A 22,744-nucleotide genomic window follows, 5' to 3' on the forward strand; every position below is an offset into this window, starting at 1 on the left:
TGGTGTAGTCAAAGTAGTGAGAATAAAAAAAAAAAAAAAAAAAAAAAAAAAAAAAAAAAAAAAAAAAAAAAAAAAAAAAAAAAAAACCTTTCCGAGGATCTAATTTACCCAAAGTTCCCAAAATCATAGCAAAAGTGAGCTAACAACTCAAAACCCTTTGCTATTACTGAACTCCAGGCTAGATCCCTGTGCAATTTCCTTATAATATAAATCTGAAATAAAGAAAAAAAAAATCTAACTTGATCCTCCTAATTAGTTAATTCTGTTAAATGAGAGTAAATATAACAAAATGGGAGGAATAAGAAATAAATACTAGTAAAAAATATTCAAACCTTCTTAATTCTTTCCTTCCATCTTATTACTCTTCACCTTTCTTACTCAAGGAAATTATGTGTCATTCCACACAGTGAATGTAGGGACTGCACCTCCATGACCACCAACAGCAGCCATGGTATTAGGCCTCGGAACGAGTGCTGGAATCGCGGTTGGGACCCAGTTGTTACAAGCTGTCCCTTGATCATAAGTCCCAACAGCTCCTCTTACACCAGTAGTAGCATTGTTAGTAGCATTATTTCCTTGGTGTGAGTAATAGTAGTAATTCTCATACCCATTTTGCTCATTTCCATTCCCATTATTCCCTTCATGAGCTATAACTGTTGACATCCCAAATGGCAATCCATAGCCACCACCACTTTCATTCCCATTTCCGTAAACACCGGGATTTGATCCAGCTGAGGCATGCTCCAAATTAGAGGAAGGATTCTCCAACCCCATCAAATTATGCATCTGGAAGAAATTATGAGTCCCATTATTCAACTGAAGCTGCTGATTAAGATGATCTTGGTAGTCATGAGTTGTGTCCTGTACTTCTTGCTTACACCACATCCTATGTTGCTGCTGTTGCTGTTGGGATGCAGCAGCATAAGGGTAGTGCATTGCCAATGGTTGAGCTTGAGCTGTAGGGAACGCGATCCCGGGCCACGAATGGAAGTTAGGAGTCCCATTACCATAAGCAGCGTTAGTAAGCTGAGAAGTTTCATGATCATCTACAGCAGCAATTGCCCTGATGATCTGTTTATCTGGTGCAGCTGTTAAATCCTCAACGTCTTTCAACCTCTTTGCAGCTCCTCCAATGGGAAGTGTTGTGCTGTCTAGTATGGCTTTCACATCGTACCTGTTGATCTCAAAGTTTGTTACTGCATTTAGTCCCCTGAATTTTATTGCTGCTATGTCATATGCTTCTGCTGCTTCCTCCTGTGTGCCTGTAACAGCAGACAGATCTTAGTATAATGTTGCAAAATATGTTACAGTACTCTAGCGACTTTTTTTATGAGACAATTACCGTCAAAGTAGTAACAACATTTAGAGTCGGAAAAGTATTGTATATATGCATGCAGAGAATATACAAAAAGGCTAGTTAATTTGATGCAGGGTATTTTTTTAGTATATACAGGACAATTCTGTAATGATGAGCACTATTATGGTTTGGTAATACATTAATGAATTTTTCCTAGTTTTACATTTGTTTTTTTAAAACGGTAAACTATAAGGAGGACCCCCACCTTATCACACGAATGGGGGAATATGAGGAATCGAACCCTCATCACTCGGGGGTAAATAATGTTCCAAATTAAGCCCGTTTCATTACCATCTAATGATCTATACTAATGCACAACACCACGAGGTACAACAATGTCCTTTTAAACTTTATCGGATGTATGCAGTTTTATCCCTTACGCGAAACCAGCTTTAACAATATAAAGATAATTGTTACTTACTGAAAGTGCCCAAGTAGAGGTCTTTGTTACCAGCAACCCTGCCTATCCTAGCCTGCCAACGACCATGCTGATGATGCCTAACCAAAATAAACAATAACAATTAGTCAAGACATGCATAAACTTAGTATAAATAATACATTAATGTTTTAATTAACATTTAATAACATTGTACTTGTTAGGGTTTTACTATTAGAATTTTGCATAATTAAATAATTATGTGCATGTTTGGTGGTAAAAGTAGGCACATTAGGCTACAAAATTCCTGCAACAGTTGCAGGCAGAGTTCACATGGGCACATGAGACTGTATCCTTTTAACTTGGTCTTTTATTCCAGTCAAATTAGATTTTCATATTATTCTAAACTATATTATAAATTTTGTATTATAAAGTACTTAAAAGAATACATGTGAACTAAGTGAATAAATTATGTCCTATCCACACGTATTGTAGTAAGAGTAGAATACAATCAAAATCATTATATTATAAAGTTTTTTTAAAATAAATAATGAGACTTGAAGATTTGGTCATTCAATTAAATAATTTATTATTTATTTTGTGGAATATATTAATTAAGATTTGGATATAGGGGTAGTATGACATTCTCATATGCATACATCCAACTTAAGATTGCATTTTGCAGAATGTGGTCAAAATTCGAAAATTATAATTCAATCTATTTATATATAACTTAAAGATGAAGAAGCTTCTGATTTGATTTGCTTTGATTATTTTTATTATATTTAATTAGAATGAACTAAAAAAAAATACATGCATTCAATAAAATTCCTTACTAATTCCGGAATATTAACACTTTTAAGTGCCATTTCTAATTAATTGCAATTCCAAACATGGATTAATAATAATACAATGCAAAATTAATTAAGGAATCAATTTAATTGACATAATATAATTTAATTAGTGAACAATTAAAGTGTTTTGGTGTCATTAGCTTTTGTATCTTATCATAAAAACAATAATTTGGTGTCTATTTATTAGCCTTTACCTTGTACACTACTCCTGCTTAAAACAAGTAGTCAGACCTGTTTATGTCATGAACTTCCAAAAGAGATTATAATTACTAATTAATAAGGTGACTTTCTGAAATCTCTACTGTTATTTATGTTAGGGTTATTATATACTAATTACAAAGGATTTTGAACTATTGAACACCTTAAATTAAATTATTTAATGTAGATTAGTTTTCTCTAATGATGGTAACCTAACTTCCTGCATTATGACTTTATTTAAATTCTACGCTTATAAGATCGTATCAGAATTTATTTAAACTAATTAGTATGATATGAAAACCTTTAAGTCCTTAATTGAATTTGTTCGAGCTTATTAAAACTTATTGATTACTTTAGAAGCTTATACTTTTAGGTTTAATTACAAAATAACAACGCCACATTAGAAATTAAAAAAATCAGTAAACTAGAATTTCATATTTAGGAAAATTTTGAAAATAATGTCAAAATTTAAATACCTTGTTACTCCTCGATAAATCGATGCACCACGAGAGAATCCACTACTTTTCCTGTATTAAAAGAAATAACTCAAATGAGTAATGCATAATGACCATTAACCATGCAAATTTAACCTAATTTGATCTTCGGATCCCCTCTAACAAAATTTGATTAAAATGTACTAAGTATAAATCAAACACATTACCTTCGTAGAGATGCAACATATTCTTGGCGTGTCATATGCTTCATATCCTCAATTTCCTTCTCATAATCAGTAATCTGAATTATTCAAGAAAAAATACATATTAAAAAAAATAGACTAATATTTAAAAAATATAATAATGTTATTAATACAAAAGATGGACATGCAATGCAAAAATTCCTGAGTCATGCTTCCACTAACAATGAGTTTATAGTGCAAAATTATCACCATTAGCACCGGAGCATGTTCCCTAATCAAATAATTAATTGTTTAAGATAATAGAGACATAAAATCCTTAATTATGGTGCACTTAATTAGTGAAAATGCTTGCACTTTGAGTAAAGCTCTTGCATAAATATTGTCTTATGAAAGATTATTAATTAAGAAAAAAAACCGAGATATGATAATGTGGAATTTTAACTTTATTACAAAACATCATAATAAAGCAAATAATAACACCACCCTTTTCACTTTCATTTACATACTTCATTTAATATATGCTTCATAACTACTTGATTGTGTTTTTAGATTACTCATGCAAAACTATTAATCACGTTAAAATATTATAATTGATAATACCAAAGTTTATAGCATATAAATTTTGGCCTCAAACGACACCATATTTGAATGAAGTATTATTATGTAGGTTAATTGCATACACAATAATAATCATGCATTTAAGTTTATAAGACACTAAAGTTGAAATAATCAAGGAGTATCATTAAGCTTAAATGCATACATGAGTACGTCGAAGTTTATAAATTTGATATTCAAGTACATAGAATTGTAAAATCTCTCAACCCGATTTATCCAAACTGTTCCATACTCAATCTAAATTTAAAATGTATCCGTCTAAACCCTATTATTCCTAAATAAGCATGTCAAAGTTATAAACTACGCGATTAGCATAAGATGAAATAATTGAATTTAATCAAGAATCATAATAATAATAATAATAATAATAATAATAATAATAATAATAATAATAATGTAAAATGAAAAAACTTACAGGAAAGTTGGTGGTAGTAGTGGTACCCCAGTATTTTAATGCAGCCAAATCATAAGCTCTAGCCGCTTTTTCTTCTTTGTCATAACCCCCTAAAAATTATATATACACAATATGAGAGAATAAAATCAGAAAAAATTAATTTATATACCATAGCATATAAATTATGCATAAGATAAGATCCATTAGATTCTATTCTTATTAAAAATAAAAATTTTGTAAGAGTATCTAAGTACTATAATTAACAATTAAAAGGGCTCAAAAAGGAACTTTTTGTTCTCCACTATATATTACTTACCCAAATAAACTGCAACATTCCGCAAGATTGCCCACCATCAAACACACGATTGTTGTACACCCAAAAAGGAAACATATAATTAGTTTCTTTAATTATACACAAATTCTGATTAATCAGAACAAAAAAAAAAAAAAAAATCAATTTTATGAAGAGATCAGAAAATAATGATTAATTAATCTTTAAAATTATTACCTTGCCTTCCTTTACGAGTTTGCCCTTCTCTTCTACAACTATTATCCCAAAGATGAGCTTCATATCTTCCTGTCCATCTATGTCTGAAAAACCATATATTATAAATTATAATAAGATACAAGTATATCAATATTTGAAATTTATAAAATTGATTGGACTATTATAATTTTATTTAATAAAATAAGAAAACAAAGGCCTTGGGAGAAGAAAAAAATAACTCAATTACCAATTAATCAAGAAATTAAGTACAAAAACAAATGGTTAAAGATCGATTATCGAGTACATTGGATACCCAAGGTGCAAAGTTTAAGAAATTATTTAAAACCAAATAATAATTAAATACAAGTATATTATTATATGAAGAAAGATAATAGATATTATTTTGTTTTATTTTTCGATAAACTTAAAAGAAAAAAAGAATGTACATACGTACATAATTACATACCTTGTTACACCACGGTAAATGGAAGTACGTTGTCCAAAAGTATCAATAGATTTTCTAGGAACGGATTCAACAAGTGCACCACTTTGAACTTCGACATTAGTAGTAGTTGTACTACTAGTCGTATTATTGCATACACCCGTCGTACCATCACTTTGTTGTTGTTGTTGTTGTTGTTTACTACTACTAATATCGGACAAACTACTTTCCATTACCTCTCCACCACCACCTCCGCCTGTCGCGAGTAGTGGCAAGGCGGAGTGTGACCCACCGGTACCCATCGAAAGGGACAATGTTTGCGCATTCGTTAACCCGGCCCCACCACCACCACCACCGCCGCCACCACTTCTGTCGACTAAATTTGATTGAGAAGGGTGGTTTGATCTCAACCATGTCTTGATCATGGAAACATTGAGTCCATTATTATTGTTGTTGTTACTAGTAGTGTCTTTAGGGTTTGCCATGTTGTTATTATTATTATTATTTTCTTGTGTTGTGTTAAACATGTAGTGATCTCCATTACTTTGTTGTTGTTGATGATGATCTCTAAAAGAATGGCTGCTTCCTAGAAAGTTCTCTAGTTTTGGCTCTTCTTCAACTTCTTGGTTTCCCATTAACATACTTATCTCTGAGTTTCCCTTCAAATTCCAATCTGCAAAAACATCACAAACTTCCCATTTTTAAATTTCTCCCATTTTTCAAAAGTAGAAAATAAATAAATTATTTATTACAAACAAAAAAAATAAAAACAAAATAATACTAGATGAGGTTGTAGAAATCATAAAACACCATTTAATCCTTTTTTTTTGGATTAGGGTTTTGCAAAATGAGAATAATAAACATTATAAACCATCTAAAGTGGTAATAAAAATCATTTTCTAATTAATCTAGGGCATGAATTTGTAGGTTTGATGCATATGACCAAAAAAAAAATTAAAAAAAATACTAGATTTAGAAATAAAAATTAAAATTACCTTGGGATTGATTATTTGTTGATCTATGGAAGGCCTCAAGGATGCCAAAGGGAGGAGGAAGATGATTGAGAGAAGGATGACCGGGCGGTGAGTCGGTACCGAGATCAAAACACTCTCCGGTGGTGCTTGTGAAGGGATTATGATGATCTTGATTAGGAGTTTGAGAAGGAATTTCTTGAGGAGATAAAGAAAAACCTAACCAATTCATTGAAGCCATTATAATTATCTTAGACAACAAAAGAAAATAAACTTGATAATCTAAGTTAGGGTTAGTTTAATTTCTTTGTTAAGAGAGTGTTTAAAAAGGGATTAGATTTAAACTAGCTTAGTTTCATGCATGAAATGAAGAAGAAACGTTAAGGGTTAATAATAGAGAAGAAGAAGAAGAAGAAGAACAAACCATTTTGAAGGAAAATATAAAAAGGGTGAAGATAGAGGAAAGGAGAAGAAGAGGAATGGTCAAAATTATGAAGAGAAAATTGTTTGTTTCAAAGCAATTCTAGCATTTATATAATCTCCTTCTCTTTCTCTCTCCTCAATTTGTAAGTTTAATTAAACAAGTTTGTAGCACCCGTACAAGTCAAGTGTAATTGAAAATTGTACAACTAGTTGTAGCCTGAAATTCGCCCTATTGTGGTACCATATAGCTTACTATATGTCACTATATACATATTGGTGTTTATTGGCTACTGCCTACTAGTAGTGATGAATAATTTTGAAAGAAAAAGGAGGAATGAGGAGATGGAAGGGTGGTGAATCCCTCCATCTCCCCCCCATGTGATGGGGGTTCGATTCCTCATAGCCCCCTTTCCTGAGATAGGAAGGGGGCCCCTCCCCGTAGTTTACCGTGCAAAAAAAAAAAAAAAAAAAAAAAAAAAAAAAAATTTGAAAGAAAAAGATTGCTAAAAATAGGGGAAATGGTTTATAAACATTATACTTAATTAATCGAGTTGTATGGGAATATAATACTCTTGATTAAGTGTAACTAATATTTGATCTTCCTTTTGTCCCAAATTAAAATTATGCAGGTTAGCATGTTGAATAGACATATGAAAATTGTACTTCATATAAATTTGGTTTTTACAATTAAATTATTGATATTAAGTTGACGGTTATGAAACATAAACTAAAACACAACAAAATATTACTCGTATAGCAAGATAAATAATACGGAGTACTGTGTATACTCGTATCTCATATAAGTATTTTTTTATATAATTATTTAATTAAACAACCAAAAATGTATAGTCACACCCTCTCACAATGTTTTTTGTTAATTTAAAATTTAAATACTGGTATTTAATCATTTAATTAACAACCAGAAATGTATAATCCCATATCACACCCTTTCACAATTTTTTTTGTTGCTGTAAAATTTAAAATACATGATTAGATTTGAACTAGTATTAATTGTTTACAAAATTAATCAATACTACGAGTACCAAGTATGTACATAATTATTACTCGTATGATGAAAATATTTACGGAGTACTATTCGTAATTATCTTAATTAGTCATTTGAAAATATAAATTCAATGGATTTGAAAATAAAAGGAGAGAGAAAAAAAAAAGGTGGAGGAGAGAGATTGGGGAAGGGGATGCAAATTTTTATACAAAGTACTATGTCTATTGAGGGAAGTGCAATAAAGACTTTCTGTCTATCAGAAAATTAAGGTACGTGAATTAAAAAATGAGGTAAAAGGAAAGGTACTCTACCAACAATTAAATTACGAGTACTAATTAATTTGTTATTTGGCTAGGTATGCTAATAGCATGATATCAAAAAAAAAAAAAAAAATATTCCTTTTGCTTAAATGATACTCCCTCCGTCACTTATTGATAGTCCCTTATGACCAATTTTGTTAATCAAACTAGGGTGATCATGTATTACAGACACATACATGTTCGTATCTAAGTGTCCGACTTTATAAAGGGTTCATATCCATGTCACAAGTTAGAGTGTCGAAGATTTGATATAGGTTATCTACATGAAATGAAAAACACGAGTAACATTAACTCTAATCTAAAAGTAGATAGATAGATAGACCATAGGATAGACATACAAATAGATAGAACAAAAGTAACACTACTCTGCTGGAATGCTGGTAATATTGAAGATATGTACGTAATGATATTTTAAGCTTTAATTCTAATCACCTTTTGGGTCAGCCCAAAAATAGAGACAAGTTAAGCTTATCGCATGCCGAATTTATGCTAAGTAGAGAACGTTGCAATATATCTTTGGGTAATAAACTTAATTTAATTGGTGAGCCTAACACATGGGTTTGCTAGCTCAAGCTATACAACCATGTTGTATTATCGTAAACCTTAATATATAATGTCGCAAGTAGCAACATGCAACATTTCATAGATTTTTAACACATACCATAGCTTATTATGAGGTCAGATTGCACCAAAATGATATAGTATAAACGATTAGGCATGGTTATTGGACGGATTATTCATGGATCAATCTGGATAACGAGTTCGGTTGGATATAAGTTGGACCATTTGATAAGATTATTTTGTTCATAAATTGAAATTTGAGTTGGAATTATGTCTGAATTCTACAGACTTTTTTATGTAGGGTCTGTTCTAATTGACTTGACTGAATATTTTATGAGAGAAGAAAATTAAGAACTGAACTGAAAATGATCTGAAGATAACAGGCATGTAGTCGATTTTTCTAGACAATCTAGATAGAAGTATTATTTACTATTTTAGCCACGCATAAATGTATTGAATTTACTAATCGCCAAATATTCAACATTATCATGGTGACAATTCCCTCCATGCACCTTCTAGGAAGGCATGAACATGCACTTACACTTCTAGATTTGGCAATAGTATCAGATCAAGCTTTGATTGTTGTTGCTATCATACAGAGTGACAACAACTCATGCTAAAAATCCAAAGCAAAACGGACGAAATTAAGATAATGATTGATGGTTGATTCTTTCTAATATTATATTTTGTGTTTTTTGAGAAGAGCATATATAAATATGTGCATATAATTTGGTGTAATTGGCTCAAATTCTGTCAACTATGGTCAGTTCTTCAATTCCCGGGGCTGGGTTCAAGCTTTCAAAATATAATCAGCCTGCTGGTTTGGTTGCTCAATAGACTTGTGAGACTTCAGTTTAATACTATTTCGATCTACTCACCAAATTTTATAAGAGATTTAAAAATAAAAGTGATGATATATTGACATATGCATCTTTTAATTTCTTAAGACTGGCCTGTAATTAATACATATTTCGAGGTATTAAGACCCTATTCTTTTGAATTTCTATGGTCTGCTCTGATCAACTTTGCTGTGCTAAAATAAGCTCTATTATGTTGAAGTCAGCTCTGCTTAGAAACTAAAAAAACAGGGCCTAATTCATGAATTTGCAACTAAGGGTCTGTTCTCTTCAGCTCAGGGGCGGAGCCAGAAAATTTTTATTAGGGGGGCCAAACTTAGTGTATGTACTAATTTTTGTAATGTTAAAAAGGGTGAGACCAATTCAAGTACTACGTATTATATAAAAAGAAAATTTTTAAAAAACTAAGTAATGAAAATATTTGCAAAGGGATTCTAATGTTCTAGAGTAGAGTAGCGATATAATCTATTTAATACGAGATAGTAAAAGAAGTAAAACATTAGTATAAAATTGCAAAGTAAAATTTTAAAAAAATATGAAAAAATGCAAGGGATGGGGTTCGAACTTGGGATCTTGGAATTGACTAAAACTCACTTATCTACCAACTGAGCTATGGTATAGCTAACACAAAATGCTGCAAAAACTTATAGATAATTTAGACCAAGGGGGAGGCCATGGCCCACCCTAGCCCCCCCTTGGTTCCGCCACTGCTTCAGCTTAAGTTCGGTTCGGTTCAGTTCAGCTCAGTTCAGTTAATCAGAACCTTATTTTTACTTATTTTATGAAAAAATAAGTTCATATAAGTAAAAATCATGTGAATAGAACGCACCCTAAATCACACATCAATAAAAAAATGGTCTGGAAGACAATTCTAATATTTTTTTTTTTCAGAAACTATTAGATGAGCGTCGTAACCATTATTTTGAGAAGGGTAATATAACAGTGTAAGTGTAACCATTATTTCAAGACCACGGAGTTAGTATGAGATGGATTAATAACTTGTTATTGGGTAGGGCCTTAGGAGCATGCATGCAAAATGCAAAAGAGAACCAAAACCATCCCACACCTATTAAATTGAAAAAAATCGTTGGAAAACATCAAGTTCAATTCTTAGCTAGCTACTTTAATTTCATCAGTTTGTCAGTATACTTATACCATCAACATACATGATCTCTGAAATCTGCATGCATTCATTCATTCATTCATATATATATATATATATAATCATAATATATAAACTATACTATAGTACTATAAATAAATATTATTAATACTTTTTATAACAACCTCCTGAAAGGCAGAAAAAAAATCATAATAACAGCCTTCAAAAACCCATAACTTTATCACATTCTTTCCCATATCTTACTTGCCTATTATTATTTGTATACATGCTAAATGCCAGTAATATAATGCTGCTGCTATATTTCTCAACTTTATTATATATATATTTATTATGTGATTCAATTAATTCTAATCATCAACCAACCTGGTGATATCTGCAGTGCTCCCCCGGTTGAACCGGGAGTCTCTGTGATGGGTGCACGTACATCTATAATGCATGCATGACTGACACTTTTTCACTATGCAAACTACTGCACCTGATCAAATCAAGTACGACTCAAGTTATGTATGTGTTTATGTACTGCCATACACACACATAACTTACCGTAGATACTATGCTCATTATTGTACGTAACTCGCTTTGTTCGGAAGTAATAGGCATATATGTATATGTATTATTACGAAAATGATGTACATAATCCTAAGAGATACATGTATAATGAGTCAGTTAAAAATAAGTATAATCTAGCTAGGTTAAATTAATGAACCATTAATACGGTAACCTTAATTATATATTATATTGTCCAAAATTGATTTCTTATTAAAAATTGCTTAAGTTATGTACTTCGTATGTTGTTTCACTTGTATGTATTTATACTGATACTGGACGAAAATTTAATTAATCAATCAATTATAATTGTAACGTATATGTATTGAGTTGTGAAAATTGAGACTACATACATACATTAACAAACAATAATTTTTGAATGAAATGAGCATATTTTTCAATTATCAAACATTCAAATATACTCATTCGTTATAAATTATAAAAATAATATAATGTCTTTTTATAGCATAGCATAAATGAATAATGATTATAATAGTGCTTTTAAATAAACTTTAGATAATAATGTATGCACATTATTTCAAAGTTTAATCAATTAAACTAGTTGACAAAACATTCATATATAGGACCGTACCATAAGTATCAAATCATTACAGAGTATTCTCTTTAACCATTTTTATTTAATCCTATTGTTTTTTAATTTCTTGCGCCGAATAAAAAAATTAAAAGTTAAATTAGACAATAGCATAAAAGAATCAGCAGTAACAACTCTAAGGGCCTGTTCTCATTGACTGAACTGAACTGAGCTGAGCTGAACTGAACTGAACTGATCGAAGTGAACTGAATATTTTAAAGAGAAGGAAATTAGGAGTTGAGCTGAGCTGAACTGAGCTGAGCTGAACTGAACTGAATTTCAACGTAAGAGAACAGGGCCTAACTGGAAAGAAAGGAAACTACATACTACGACTTCCATGTAGAGTCTAAACTAGGGGGGATTGCGCCCCTAAATTGAGACATTAAACCTTGTATTACGGTTTATAGTAACTACTAACTAGCCTTCATACTCTATCTACAATTCAATTTCATTAATTTTATAAAGTATAGCTGCATAAAAGATTTGGTTTATTTTGTACATTATGCATGCATCTTAATAGTTAATAATTGGCTTATTGCCATCTACGTACCCCCCTTTTAATAAAGAACCAAAATTATACGGACAAATGCAATACCATGACACAATGATATCTACATACATGTGTTTAATAAGGTACATGATATCTACGTACATGTGTTTATTTTGATCAATGATTTTTGTACTACACTACATTATTATAAAATTTGTAGTAAAAATTATGGTTGACATATACCATTTTTATTATATAATGGCTTGACCAAAATTTAATCAATGAAAACAAGGAAAAAAACATAGCATTAACTAGTTGATTATGAAACACTATTTGATCATAAATAGAGTTATGACACAAAAATCAGCAAATCTTACAAAGGGTTAAGTTTTCGCAGCAAAGAGGAAGTATATACAAAGTATATGTTAGCCACATAACACAATTTGATCCCTTAGATAGTGTCATAGTTTGTAACATAATAGTTGTAGAGACAATTATTAATTTAACATTTTTCTCTGTAGCATGCAACATTTGTTACTAAACCTACTAAACTATTATGACTATAACATATTAACATAATAAACGAAATTGTGAGACAATCTCCTACAAGACTAGAACTAATTATTTTAATGCGTGCTATCTTATTATTCAATCGGCCTTGTGAATTTGTGATCATTAATTAATTGGTTACTCGTCCTCGTACCTTTGTACCAACATCTGATCTCGATCTCTCTTAAAAAGATCAAATCTTCCTCATCCTCTAATAGTCTAATATGCATAATATAAATTACTGTAATTTTTAAAATTAAGTTTAATTAATTTTAGGTAGATAATAATTAAGCTTAAAACAATAGTTAAAGTAAGGTGTAAACCTCGATGGGAGCAAGCATAAGACCAAACCCGCACTCTTCTCCTTCAAATTCACTGAGTTTGACCGTCAATAAAGGAAACACACACGGTAATTTTCACATGGGACGACGGATTTCTCTTTATAATTTATTTTCCATTTTTAACTTTACTAATTGTAGTAACTATTACTTCTACTACTATACAACTACATTCATAGAATCACACTACACATTACAAACACGTACTACACACAATGGGAAGGTGAAGTTGCGTTTACACTCCAATTGTAGGAAAGTACGAGTATCTTTTTACTATCTTATCTATAATTGTCTCGATATGATTGCAGTAATTGTGGAAAAACAATTTTACTCTATCCTCTTAATCTAGGAGTAAAAGATTATTTATCCGGTGTAAAAATAATAGGTCATGTTATCCTATAGTTTGCCCTATTAAAAAAATAAAAAAAAATAAAAAAAAAACGTTTTCATAATTTATTATTTTTCAAAAATTACTTTGAATTACTCACATATGACATTATTTAGTACAGTAGCGAATAAAGTAAATTATTATTATTCAACAACAAATAATGATATGTGATAATTCGTTAAAGACAAATAATATCTTGTGTGTAGTATATCTCAATAAATAAGTGGGGAGTATTAGGGTTTTAGATAAAGTACGTATTTACCTTGTAAATTTACTAAACAAAGAGTTCACTGCATTGATAATATTAGTTCGTAATTTAATTAAATTAAGGAAAATATGTCTTTTTAATTATATAACTCTGTATAATATAAAAAGATTTAATGGAGTTCACTTTAGCGTAAAATTTTCTCTTCGAATATAATATTATTTCGTAAAATTAAATCAATAAAATTCAATAACTTCATGGTTCAAATATAAACTCTACTCCGTACATAATAAAAGTCCGTCATACATTTTATCAATTCCCCTTGTAAAATAAGTTTCTTTCAATCAAAATTAAGTGAAGATAATACTCGTATTAAGGGTTTTAATTGCCTTATAGATGAGAGTAAAAAACATTTTTGGTGTGAATTCATTTATAAACAATACAGTAATAAATTTGAGGATTTTTAAACTAAGTCATTGAAATTAAGAAGTAATGTGAAATTAAATAACAATACATTGTAATCCTATTATCAATTAATTATGAATCTTATGTAATCACATTATATACACTGTATATTCTCACCAAAAAAAAAACAAAAAAAAAACAAAAAAATTGTATATTGCCTTAAGAGTTGTGTATAAACATTATTAAATGTATTTTCTAATTTTATACTCCGTATTTCATGTAAATTGGAAATTAATGACAATATTACATGCGAATGCGAGCAATGTTATCATCGTCTGTTTCTTTCTTCTTATATGATGTTCTTACATATAGTTTTCATTTTCATTATTATGGACACTATACTTCTTGTATAGTTTTTAAAAAATGTTAGACGTATTTAAAATGAAACACGGTAAATACAAAAGAAAGACAAAATCTCGGTAATCTCATCGTAATCATACCCCCAAAAACTTAAGCCTATTGGGGGGAACAAAGAAGGTTGCCATTATAGACAAAAAAGAGAGTTGCACCAACTTTTGACCATTCTTCTCACCTACTTGTATTTATTTTATTTTTTTTTTGAATTTTTTCACCTTTCATTTTTTTTTTCACCGTCCTATTACCATTATATTACCATGTACAGGTAAATAGATAACATTAACTACTACGTAGTTGGCATTCTGTGCAATAATTAAGGGTTTGTTTTTATTGACTGAAGTGAACTGAATTAAACCGAATATTTTATATTAGAAGGAAATTAAGAACTGAAATGAACCGAACTAAACTGAAAATAATCTGAAGAGATCAGGCCCTAAGCTGTAAAAAAAATAGTATACGAGTGAATAATACTCCATTTTTTTTAAAAGGAAAACAAGTCACCTGAGATGTATATGATGCATCGTGTATTCATGTACAAGTATATAGTATAATGTCTTCATACAGAGAAGCTTAACAATTTTTTGAATTTATTCTCTTGTCCCTTCTCTGTGTGTCCTTGTATATAAGGTGTTACATTAATCCTTATTGTGAGTTTGTGACTTCGATCAAAAGATGGCAATAATAAACGAAGTAAAAGTCAATGTATATTGTGTGATTTACTCAATATATATATGTTGTAATTAAATATCTCTAGTTAATTTAAAATATCATTATATTACAATTTCAAGTACAAATCATATACCCTATATAGCATTGTCGTGGAAAGTTACCTGCATCTTTCAGTTATAGAAATATACAATAAGCTGAGGAAGGATCTCAAGCATAAATTATGCGTTCAATAACTTTAAACGACTAAACAACCGATGAGCTCACTAACATTATACTCCATTTATTGACACGTACTACTACTTAACTTTTTAAAAATTTATCCAATCTTGTTTAAATCCAAGTTCGAGTGCATGCGTGCCTTATTTGTAGTTGTGTATTATTGAGGATATATTTTAGGAAGATATATTTGTTTCTATCTTTTATATTGTTTCCTTATTTCTAATAACCTAATTAAGGTCACACTAGGAATAAGAGTTGTATATATATGTTTCACCCCGATTAATAAAGGTTAAGCCGTGAGTTTCCGTAATTCTACATGGTATCGGAGCAAGGTTAATTTTTTTTTTCCTCTGTTTTTTTTTCCTCTGTGTGTTCGACAATGTCAGGGGATGTAGAAACCCCTCCATTCTTGCCTCCTACCAAAATTGAATCTAATTCACCGTTTTACCTTGGACCGCAAGATCGGCCCGGGGATTACATTACATCACAACGACTCAAGCTTGATAATTTTCATGAGTGGGCACATGCTGTACGAATTTCTCTGTCTTCCCGGAGGAAATTCGGCTTTCTTGATGGAAGCATCACCTCCTTCTCACCGCCGTGTACGAAGGACGATTGGGTTACAATTCATTGTATGCTTGTTTCTTGGCTTATGAACACCATTGATCCCGAGGTAAAATCCATGCTTTCTCAATATGATAATGCCAAGAAATTGTGGGATGATTTACATGAGCGTTTTTGTTTAGTTAATGGTCCGAGAATACAACAAATTAAATCGGATATTAATCGTTGTGAACAATTAAAAAATATGTCAGTGGCCGTGTATTATAGCAAATTGGCAGTGTTGTGGGATGAACTTGATAAATTAGAACCTTTAATTGCTTGCAATTGTGGAAAGTGCACATGTAATGTAGGCCGTCAACATGCTGATCGGCGTGATGGAGATCGCTTCCAGCAGTTTCTGCTCGGTTTATATTCCGAGTACTATGCGTCTGTTAGGTCCAATTTGTTAGCTCAAGACCCCCTGCCCTCCTTGCTTAGGGCGTTTCAACAGGTGGCTCAAGAAGAGAAGGTGCGGGGTATCTCTCGACAGAAGGAGGAGACCCCTGCTCTCGGGTTTGCTGTTCGTACGGGTGCTGGAAGAGGCCGTGGTGGTGTTTCTGACCGCCAGTTGCCTGTGTGTGAAAAGTGTAAAAAGGTGGGACATGAAACCTCGAAGTGTTGGTCCGATAAAACTTGCAATTTCTGTAAAAAGCGTTGGCATGAGGAAACTCGATGCTATGACAAGTATGGGTGGCCGGAAGGTGGTGCTAGCAGCCAGGGGGGGCAGCCACCTGCTGGCCGTGGTCGCGGGGGTCCGGTGAAGGCCAACGCGGTTGTTGGTAGTAATTCAAGCTCGGATGATTCGGGTACTTTTGCCTCGGGTCGTTTATTCTCAAGTGAACAGTGGAAAGCGATTATGGGATTGATGGGTAATGCAACAATTTCCGATAATCGGTTGAGTGGTAAGTTTGATGAAACCTCTTGGATTATTGACACGGGGGCTACTCATCATGTGACCGGAGAAAAACATTGGCTCTTTGATACAAAGAGTTTTGAATGTCCTGTTGGTTTGCCTAATGGGGACACGGTGTTGGCATCTCTTATTGGTTCTGTGTGTTTATCGGACAAGATTACTCTCACCGGAGTACTCTATGTTCCTAATTTGAGTTGTAACTTAGTTTCTGTTTCGCAACTCAATGATGATCTTAATTGTACTGTCCAATTTAACTCTTATATTTGTGCTATACAGGACCAAACGAAGGAGCTGATTGGAACGGGAACTAGGAGGGACGGATTGTATTACTTTAGCAAAACGGATTTGGTGCATCATGTGAGCGTTGCAAATTCAGAGTTGGAGTTGTGGCATCGTCGTATGGGTCATCCTTCCGAGAAAGTAGTTAAGTTGCTTCCCACAGTTAGTAATAAAGCTTGTTTAGATAAAGGATGTGAAGTATGTATGCGTGCTAAGCATCCTAGAAATAGTTTTCCTTTGAGTGATAATAAAGCATCTAGAATTTTTGAGAAAATTCATTGTGATTTGTGGGGCCCGTATAGACATGTTTCCTCATGCGGAGCTCGTTATTTTTTGACAATAGTTGATGATTATTCTAGAGCTGTCTGGATTTATTTATTGAATGATAAAACAGAGGTTCTCCGTATGTTTTTGATGTTTGTTGCCATGGTAGATAGACAGTTCTCTCAAACCATAAAAATTGTGCAAAGTGATAATGGTACGGAGTTTAATTGTTTGCGTGATTTCTTTGATACTACGGGTATTATTTTTCAAACTTCTTGTGTGGGAACTCCGCAACAAAACGGGAGGGTTGAGAGAAAACATAAACATATTTTGTCTGTTGGAAGAGCTTTGAGATTTCAAGCCAAATTACCCATTTATTTTTGGGGTGAGTGCGTTCTTGCTGCAGCTCACCTTATTAACCGTACTCCCACTCCGTTGCTACAAAATAAAACTCCATTCGAAATTCTATTTGATAAACCCCCTATGTTTGATGCCATTCGTACTTTTGGGTGTTTATGCTTTGCACATAATCAGAAAACTAATGGAGATAAGTTTGCTAGTAGAAGTCGAAAGTGTGTTTTTGTGGGCTATCCTTTTGGGAAGAAAGGGTGGCGTTTGTATGACCTTGAATCTAAGGTTTTTTTTGTGTCTCGGGATGTTAAGTTTGTTGAAAATGTGTTCCCGTTTGCTACTCCCGAGGATGTAAATATTGTGCCTCATATGTTTGATTCGGGTCACGAAGTTCATGATGATTTTGTTGAATTTGAGGATACTCAAATTGATGAGGGGTGTCGTGGCCAGGTGTGTGATAATGTGGGTGGCTCGGGGTCAGACCCGCAGGTGAATCCCGCGGGCGCGGGTTCGGCAGCCACACCTCCTGCCAGCCCGCAGGTCCAGCCCGCGGGAGCGGGGTCTGCGCCTGTACAGCAGCACGGTGTTGCTGCCACTCCACAGCACGTGGAGCAGCCCGTGTTGCTGGACGAGGCTGCTGCCACTCCACAGCACGTGGAGCAGCCACGTGATGACAGCAGTAGTACAGGGGCAGCAGCTCCCTTGGGACGCGGGTTCCGAGAAAAGTTTCCGAATGTTCGACATCGAGATTTTGTGACTCACTCCGTTTTTGCTAACAATCCGGCTCTCTCCACTCCGTCCAACACTTCTTCAGGTACTCCGTATCCTTTAGCACATTATATAAATTGTGACAAGTTTTCTGTGAATTATTGTAAGTTCTTGGCAGCTATTGTTGGAGGTCATGATCCGAAATCTTTTAAAGAGGCCATGAAACATGAAGGTTGGAGGAAATATATGCAAGAGGAGATAAGAGCTTTGGAAGATAATGGTACATGGACCTTAGTGCATCTTCCCCCCGGTAAACGTGCACTAGGGAGTCAATGGGTGTTTAAGACAAAATATTTGTCTAATGGTGATATTGAGCGTCTCAAATCTCGGCTAGTTGTTTTTGGCAATCATCAGCAGGAAGGCATAGATTATGGTGAAACATTTGCTCCAGTTGCAAAGATGACAACGGTTCGGGCTTTTCTTGCAATTGCAGCATCGAAGAATTGGGAACTTCATCAAATGGATGTGCATAATGCTTTCTTGCATGGTGATCTTGATGAGGAGGTATACATGAAATTACCTCCCGGGTTTGAAAGTGCGGATCCTACTTTAGTGTGTCGCCTGGATAAGTCCTTGTATGGGTTGAAGCAAGCACCGAGGTGTTGGTTTGCAAAGTTGACTGCGGCTTTGAAAGGGTATGGTTTCATTCAATCTTACTCTGATTATTCCCTTTTTACGTATACAAAAGGCAAAGTTCAGATTAATGTCTTAGTATATGTTGATGATCTTATAATTTCTGGTAATCATTCCGCTGCATTAGTTGGTTTCAAGGCTTATCTGAGTGATTGTTTTAAAATGAAGGATCTAGGTCCTTTGAAATATTTTTTGGGCATAGAAGTTGCTCGTAGTGCTTCAGGTTTATTTTTGTGTCAACGAAAATATACGTTGGATATCATTTCTGAAGCAGGTTTGTTAGGGGCAAAGCCGAGTGGTTTTCCCATGGAGCAAAACCACAAGCTCGGTCGTGCCACAGGTGCGTTTCTTGAGGATCCGGAGGCATATCGTAGGTTGGTTGGTCGTTTGATTTATCTAGGGGTCACTAGACCAGATCTAGCATACTCCGTTCATATTTTGTCTCAGTTCATGAAAGAGCCACGCATTGAGCATTGGGAAGCAACTCTTAGAGTTGTTCGTTATTTGAAAGGCACCCCGGGTCAGGGTATTTTGTTGAGTGCTACTAGTGATCTTACTTTGGAAGGTTGGTGTGATGCAGATTGGGCGGCGTGTCCTCTTACCCGTCGATCTATTACAGGTTGGTTGATATTTTTAGGCCATTCTCCTATCTCTTGGAAGACTAAAAAGCAACCAACAGTGGCGACTTCGTCTTGTGATGCCGAGTACAGGTCAATGTATGCAGCTACTTGTGAGCTCAAGTGGCTAAAGGGTTTGTTGCTAAGTTTGGGTGTCCATCATCCTAAGGCAATCAAGTTATTTTGTGACAGTCAATCTGCTTTGCACATTGCAAAGAATCCGGTCTTCCATGAAAGGACCAAACATATTGAAGTTGATTGTCATTTTGTGCGAGATGCAATTATAGACGGCTTAATTTCTCCATCGTATGTTCCTACGACTACTCAATTGGCCGACATATTCACGAAGGCTCTTGGGAAGTCTCAGTTTGATGGTGTTTTGTCCAAGTTGGGCACTTTTGATCCTAGTGCTCCAACTTGAGGGGGGGTATTGAGGATATATTTTAGGAAGATATATTTGTTTCTATCTTTTATATTGTTTCCTTATTTCTAGTAACCTAATTAAGGTCACACTAGGAATAAGAGTTGTATATATATGTTTCACCCCGATTAATAAAGGTTAAGCCGTGAGTTTCCGTAATTCTACATGTATTGTAATTTGTAAGACATTTAGCGATGAAAAAAAAAAAAAAAAAAAAAACATTTAAATTTCCATTGCAATCAAATTTACAAACATGTGATACCATGCCCATATGGCTATTGCTCGATTAATTAAAGTGTCGCTTCACACCGACGCATTTGTGTGTCCAATTTAAGGAGGCTAACTGTGGAAGGTGCACATTGATCATTGTATTCGTCTTATTTTTAGAAATTGCTTATTTATTTAACATCAAGTTAATCAAGAGTAGGTGGCTATTGTCTTATTATTGCACGATATTGCAGAGATAACATTTTAATTTGCTTCTTCATTATTGCTTCAAATGATCATACATCCCTACAATTTAACCTACTCATAATTTGATCTTACAACAATAATGTATATCACTTATCTAAAAGACATGGAGTATTCTTTTAACATAAATAACTAACATATCCTCAATTATTCTCTTAGGCCCTATTCTTCAGAGCTGCTCTGCTCTGCTCTGTCCTGCTCTGCTCTGCACTGCTGAAATCTGCTCTGCTCCACAGTGCATGGAAGCTTAGCTCTTATCTGTTCTGAAATCTGCTCTGCTATATATGCCCAGAACTCCAGAAGCTCAAAAGATCAAGGCCTGAGTAATGTCCAGTTCTTTTGAGCCGCTGTAGGTTTGCTTTGATAGATTTACTAAAATTTGTTCTGCTTTGCTGACATCTGCTCTGTTCAGAAGCTCAAAGAGCAGGTTGTCCTAAGTGTTTGGTAAGTAGCAGCTAGCGACTTGAGCTCGAAAAGGAGGACATTCTCTCTTGGAGGAGTTAAGAGAGACCCATATTGTGAATGATCAATCATATGATATTGAGGTGATACAAAGAAGTAGGATAAGGGCTGTCATATCAAACGGCTCACATAGGCCAGTTATTAGTTAATCATCATTTGTGGATGCATGCACACTTGGGTTGTGGGGCTATTTTTCTGATTTCATGCATTGTGCCATGTGATTTCAGCATGCCTCTTCCTCTTTCATCTTCCCCCCTATTTTCTTCAATTATAATTCTTTTTATTCGATTATATAAGAATATGCATCATCAACATAACTATTATTATTATTGCCTTGCAGAGTTATAGGTCCACCTCCATTTACGAACTTGTTACATACATTATTATTACGCGGGTGTATGTATGTGTGCTTTGTAGACATGGAATGGAAGTTGCAAATCATTGATATTGCAATCCAATCAAGCAAGCTCAACTAAAAATGGTTGCATTTGAAATTCATCGTTTGACTTTGAGATCATAAGTTTGAATCTTACTATCAACCTGTAATTAGGAGTGAAGGATTCTCTTACCTGGCCTTCTTCATCCCTTTACTCTCAAGTATTGACCTATACAACTAAGAGGTGTCGGTTAGTAGATTCTTTATAATTTAAAATGTTAAATGTGTAAGGCTTAGATAGCAAAAGAAAGTTCAATATTCATTGCTTAATTTATGGAATGAACTATGTATTAATTTAAATTCATATTCAATGTAAATTGGATTAAAGTCATCAAACTATACATTTTATCACCAAATCATATTAGATTTAGTATTTTTAATTCTTTATTATATGGAAAAGGGGTAGGGAGTCGAAATTCTTGGTTGTTTATTTCATAAATAATTCAATTTTGTTTTGTGCAAATTTAGGGACTCTTATAATGAAGATAAATTACTACTCCATAGTTTGTACGTATAATGTTACCAATTTCTGAGGTGCATGCATTTTAAGAAGAATATATATACCTTATTCAGCATATTAAAAAAAAATAGTGTGTCCCTAATTTTAAAGCAATTAACATAAATTTTTGGAATTCCTTTTGCAATTGCATGACATAAACGTGGATTGGCTAATACAAAGCTTAGCATTTTTATTAATTTATTTATTTTTGCTATTTTTCAAATGGAAAGATCTTCAGAAACAACCTGGCTGTCAGTTTGACTTAATTATATTGACTATAATTGCTTCAGAATGCAAATTAAGGCATTGTATTATATACTACAATTTTAATTTTCCATTATTAATGCCTCTATCACCTGAATTCTCAATCTTCTCCAATATTTTGCTTAACTCAATTATTCTATATATGTTAAAAATCTTTATAAACATTATTACCTTAAAATTTAATATAATAGGAGTAAAATTATAATGGGAGTTCTTTCATTAGTGTTATTGAGGTTACTCGGTCAGTGTTACAGCTAAGAGTTACTCCATCAGTGTTATAGGGGGTTAAATTACTTGATTATTGTTACACGGGTTACTTTGTTT

The 22,744-nt window shown here is 33.1% G+C and overlaps 2 protein-coding genes across 2 annotated transcripts; one reads left to right on the forward strand and one right to left on the reverse strand.

Moving 5' to 3' along the window:
- Positions 1 to 387: 387 nt before the first annotated feature.
- On the reverse strand, positions 388 to 6,572 carry LOC145605532 (AP2-like ethylene-responsive transcription factor BBM1). Its single transcript, XM_081661599.1, has 9 exons — positions 6,356 to 6,572; positions 5,385 to 6,033; positions 4,940 to 5,022; positions 4,748 to 4,756; positions 4,453 to 4,541; positions 3,447 to 3,520; positions 3,262 to 3,312; positions 1,779 to 1,855; positions 388 to 1,262 (listed from the first exon to the last, which is right to left on the reverse strand). Exons 1-9 carry the CDS (start codon positions 6,570 to 6,572, stop codon positions 388 to 390), a joined length of 2,124 nt encoding a protein of 707 aa, XP_081517725.1.
- Positions 6,573 to 15,818: 9,246 nt separating this feature from the next.
- Positions 15,819 to 20,288, forward strand: LOC145606219 (uncharacterized). The gene is made up of 3 exons (XM_081662259.1): positions 15,819 to 17,312; positions 18,033 to 19,025; positions 19,122 to 20,288. The coding sequence occupies exons 1-3, from the start codon at positions 15,819 to 15,821 to the stop codon at positions 20,286 to 20,288; spliced, it is 3,654 nt and encodes a 1,217-aa protein (XP_081518385.1).
- Positions 20,289 to 22,744: the final 2,456 nt, after the last annotated feature.

The sequence above is a fragment of the Chenopodium album genome, chromosome 22, assembly GCF_948465745.1.
Source record: "Chenopodium album chromosome 22, dcCheAlbu1.1, whole genome shotgun sequence".
Classification (NCBI taxonomy): domain Eukaryota; kingdom Viridiplantae; phylum Streptophyta; class Magnoliopsida; order Caryophyllales; family Amaranthaceae; genus Chenopodium; species Chenopodium album.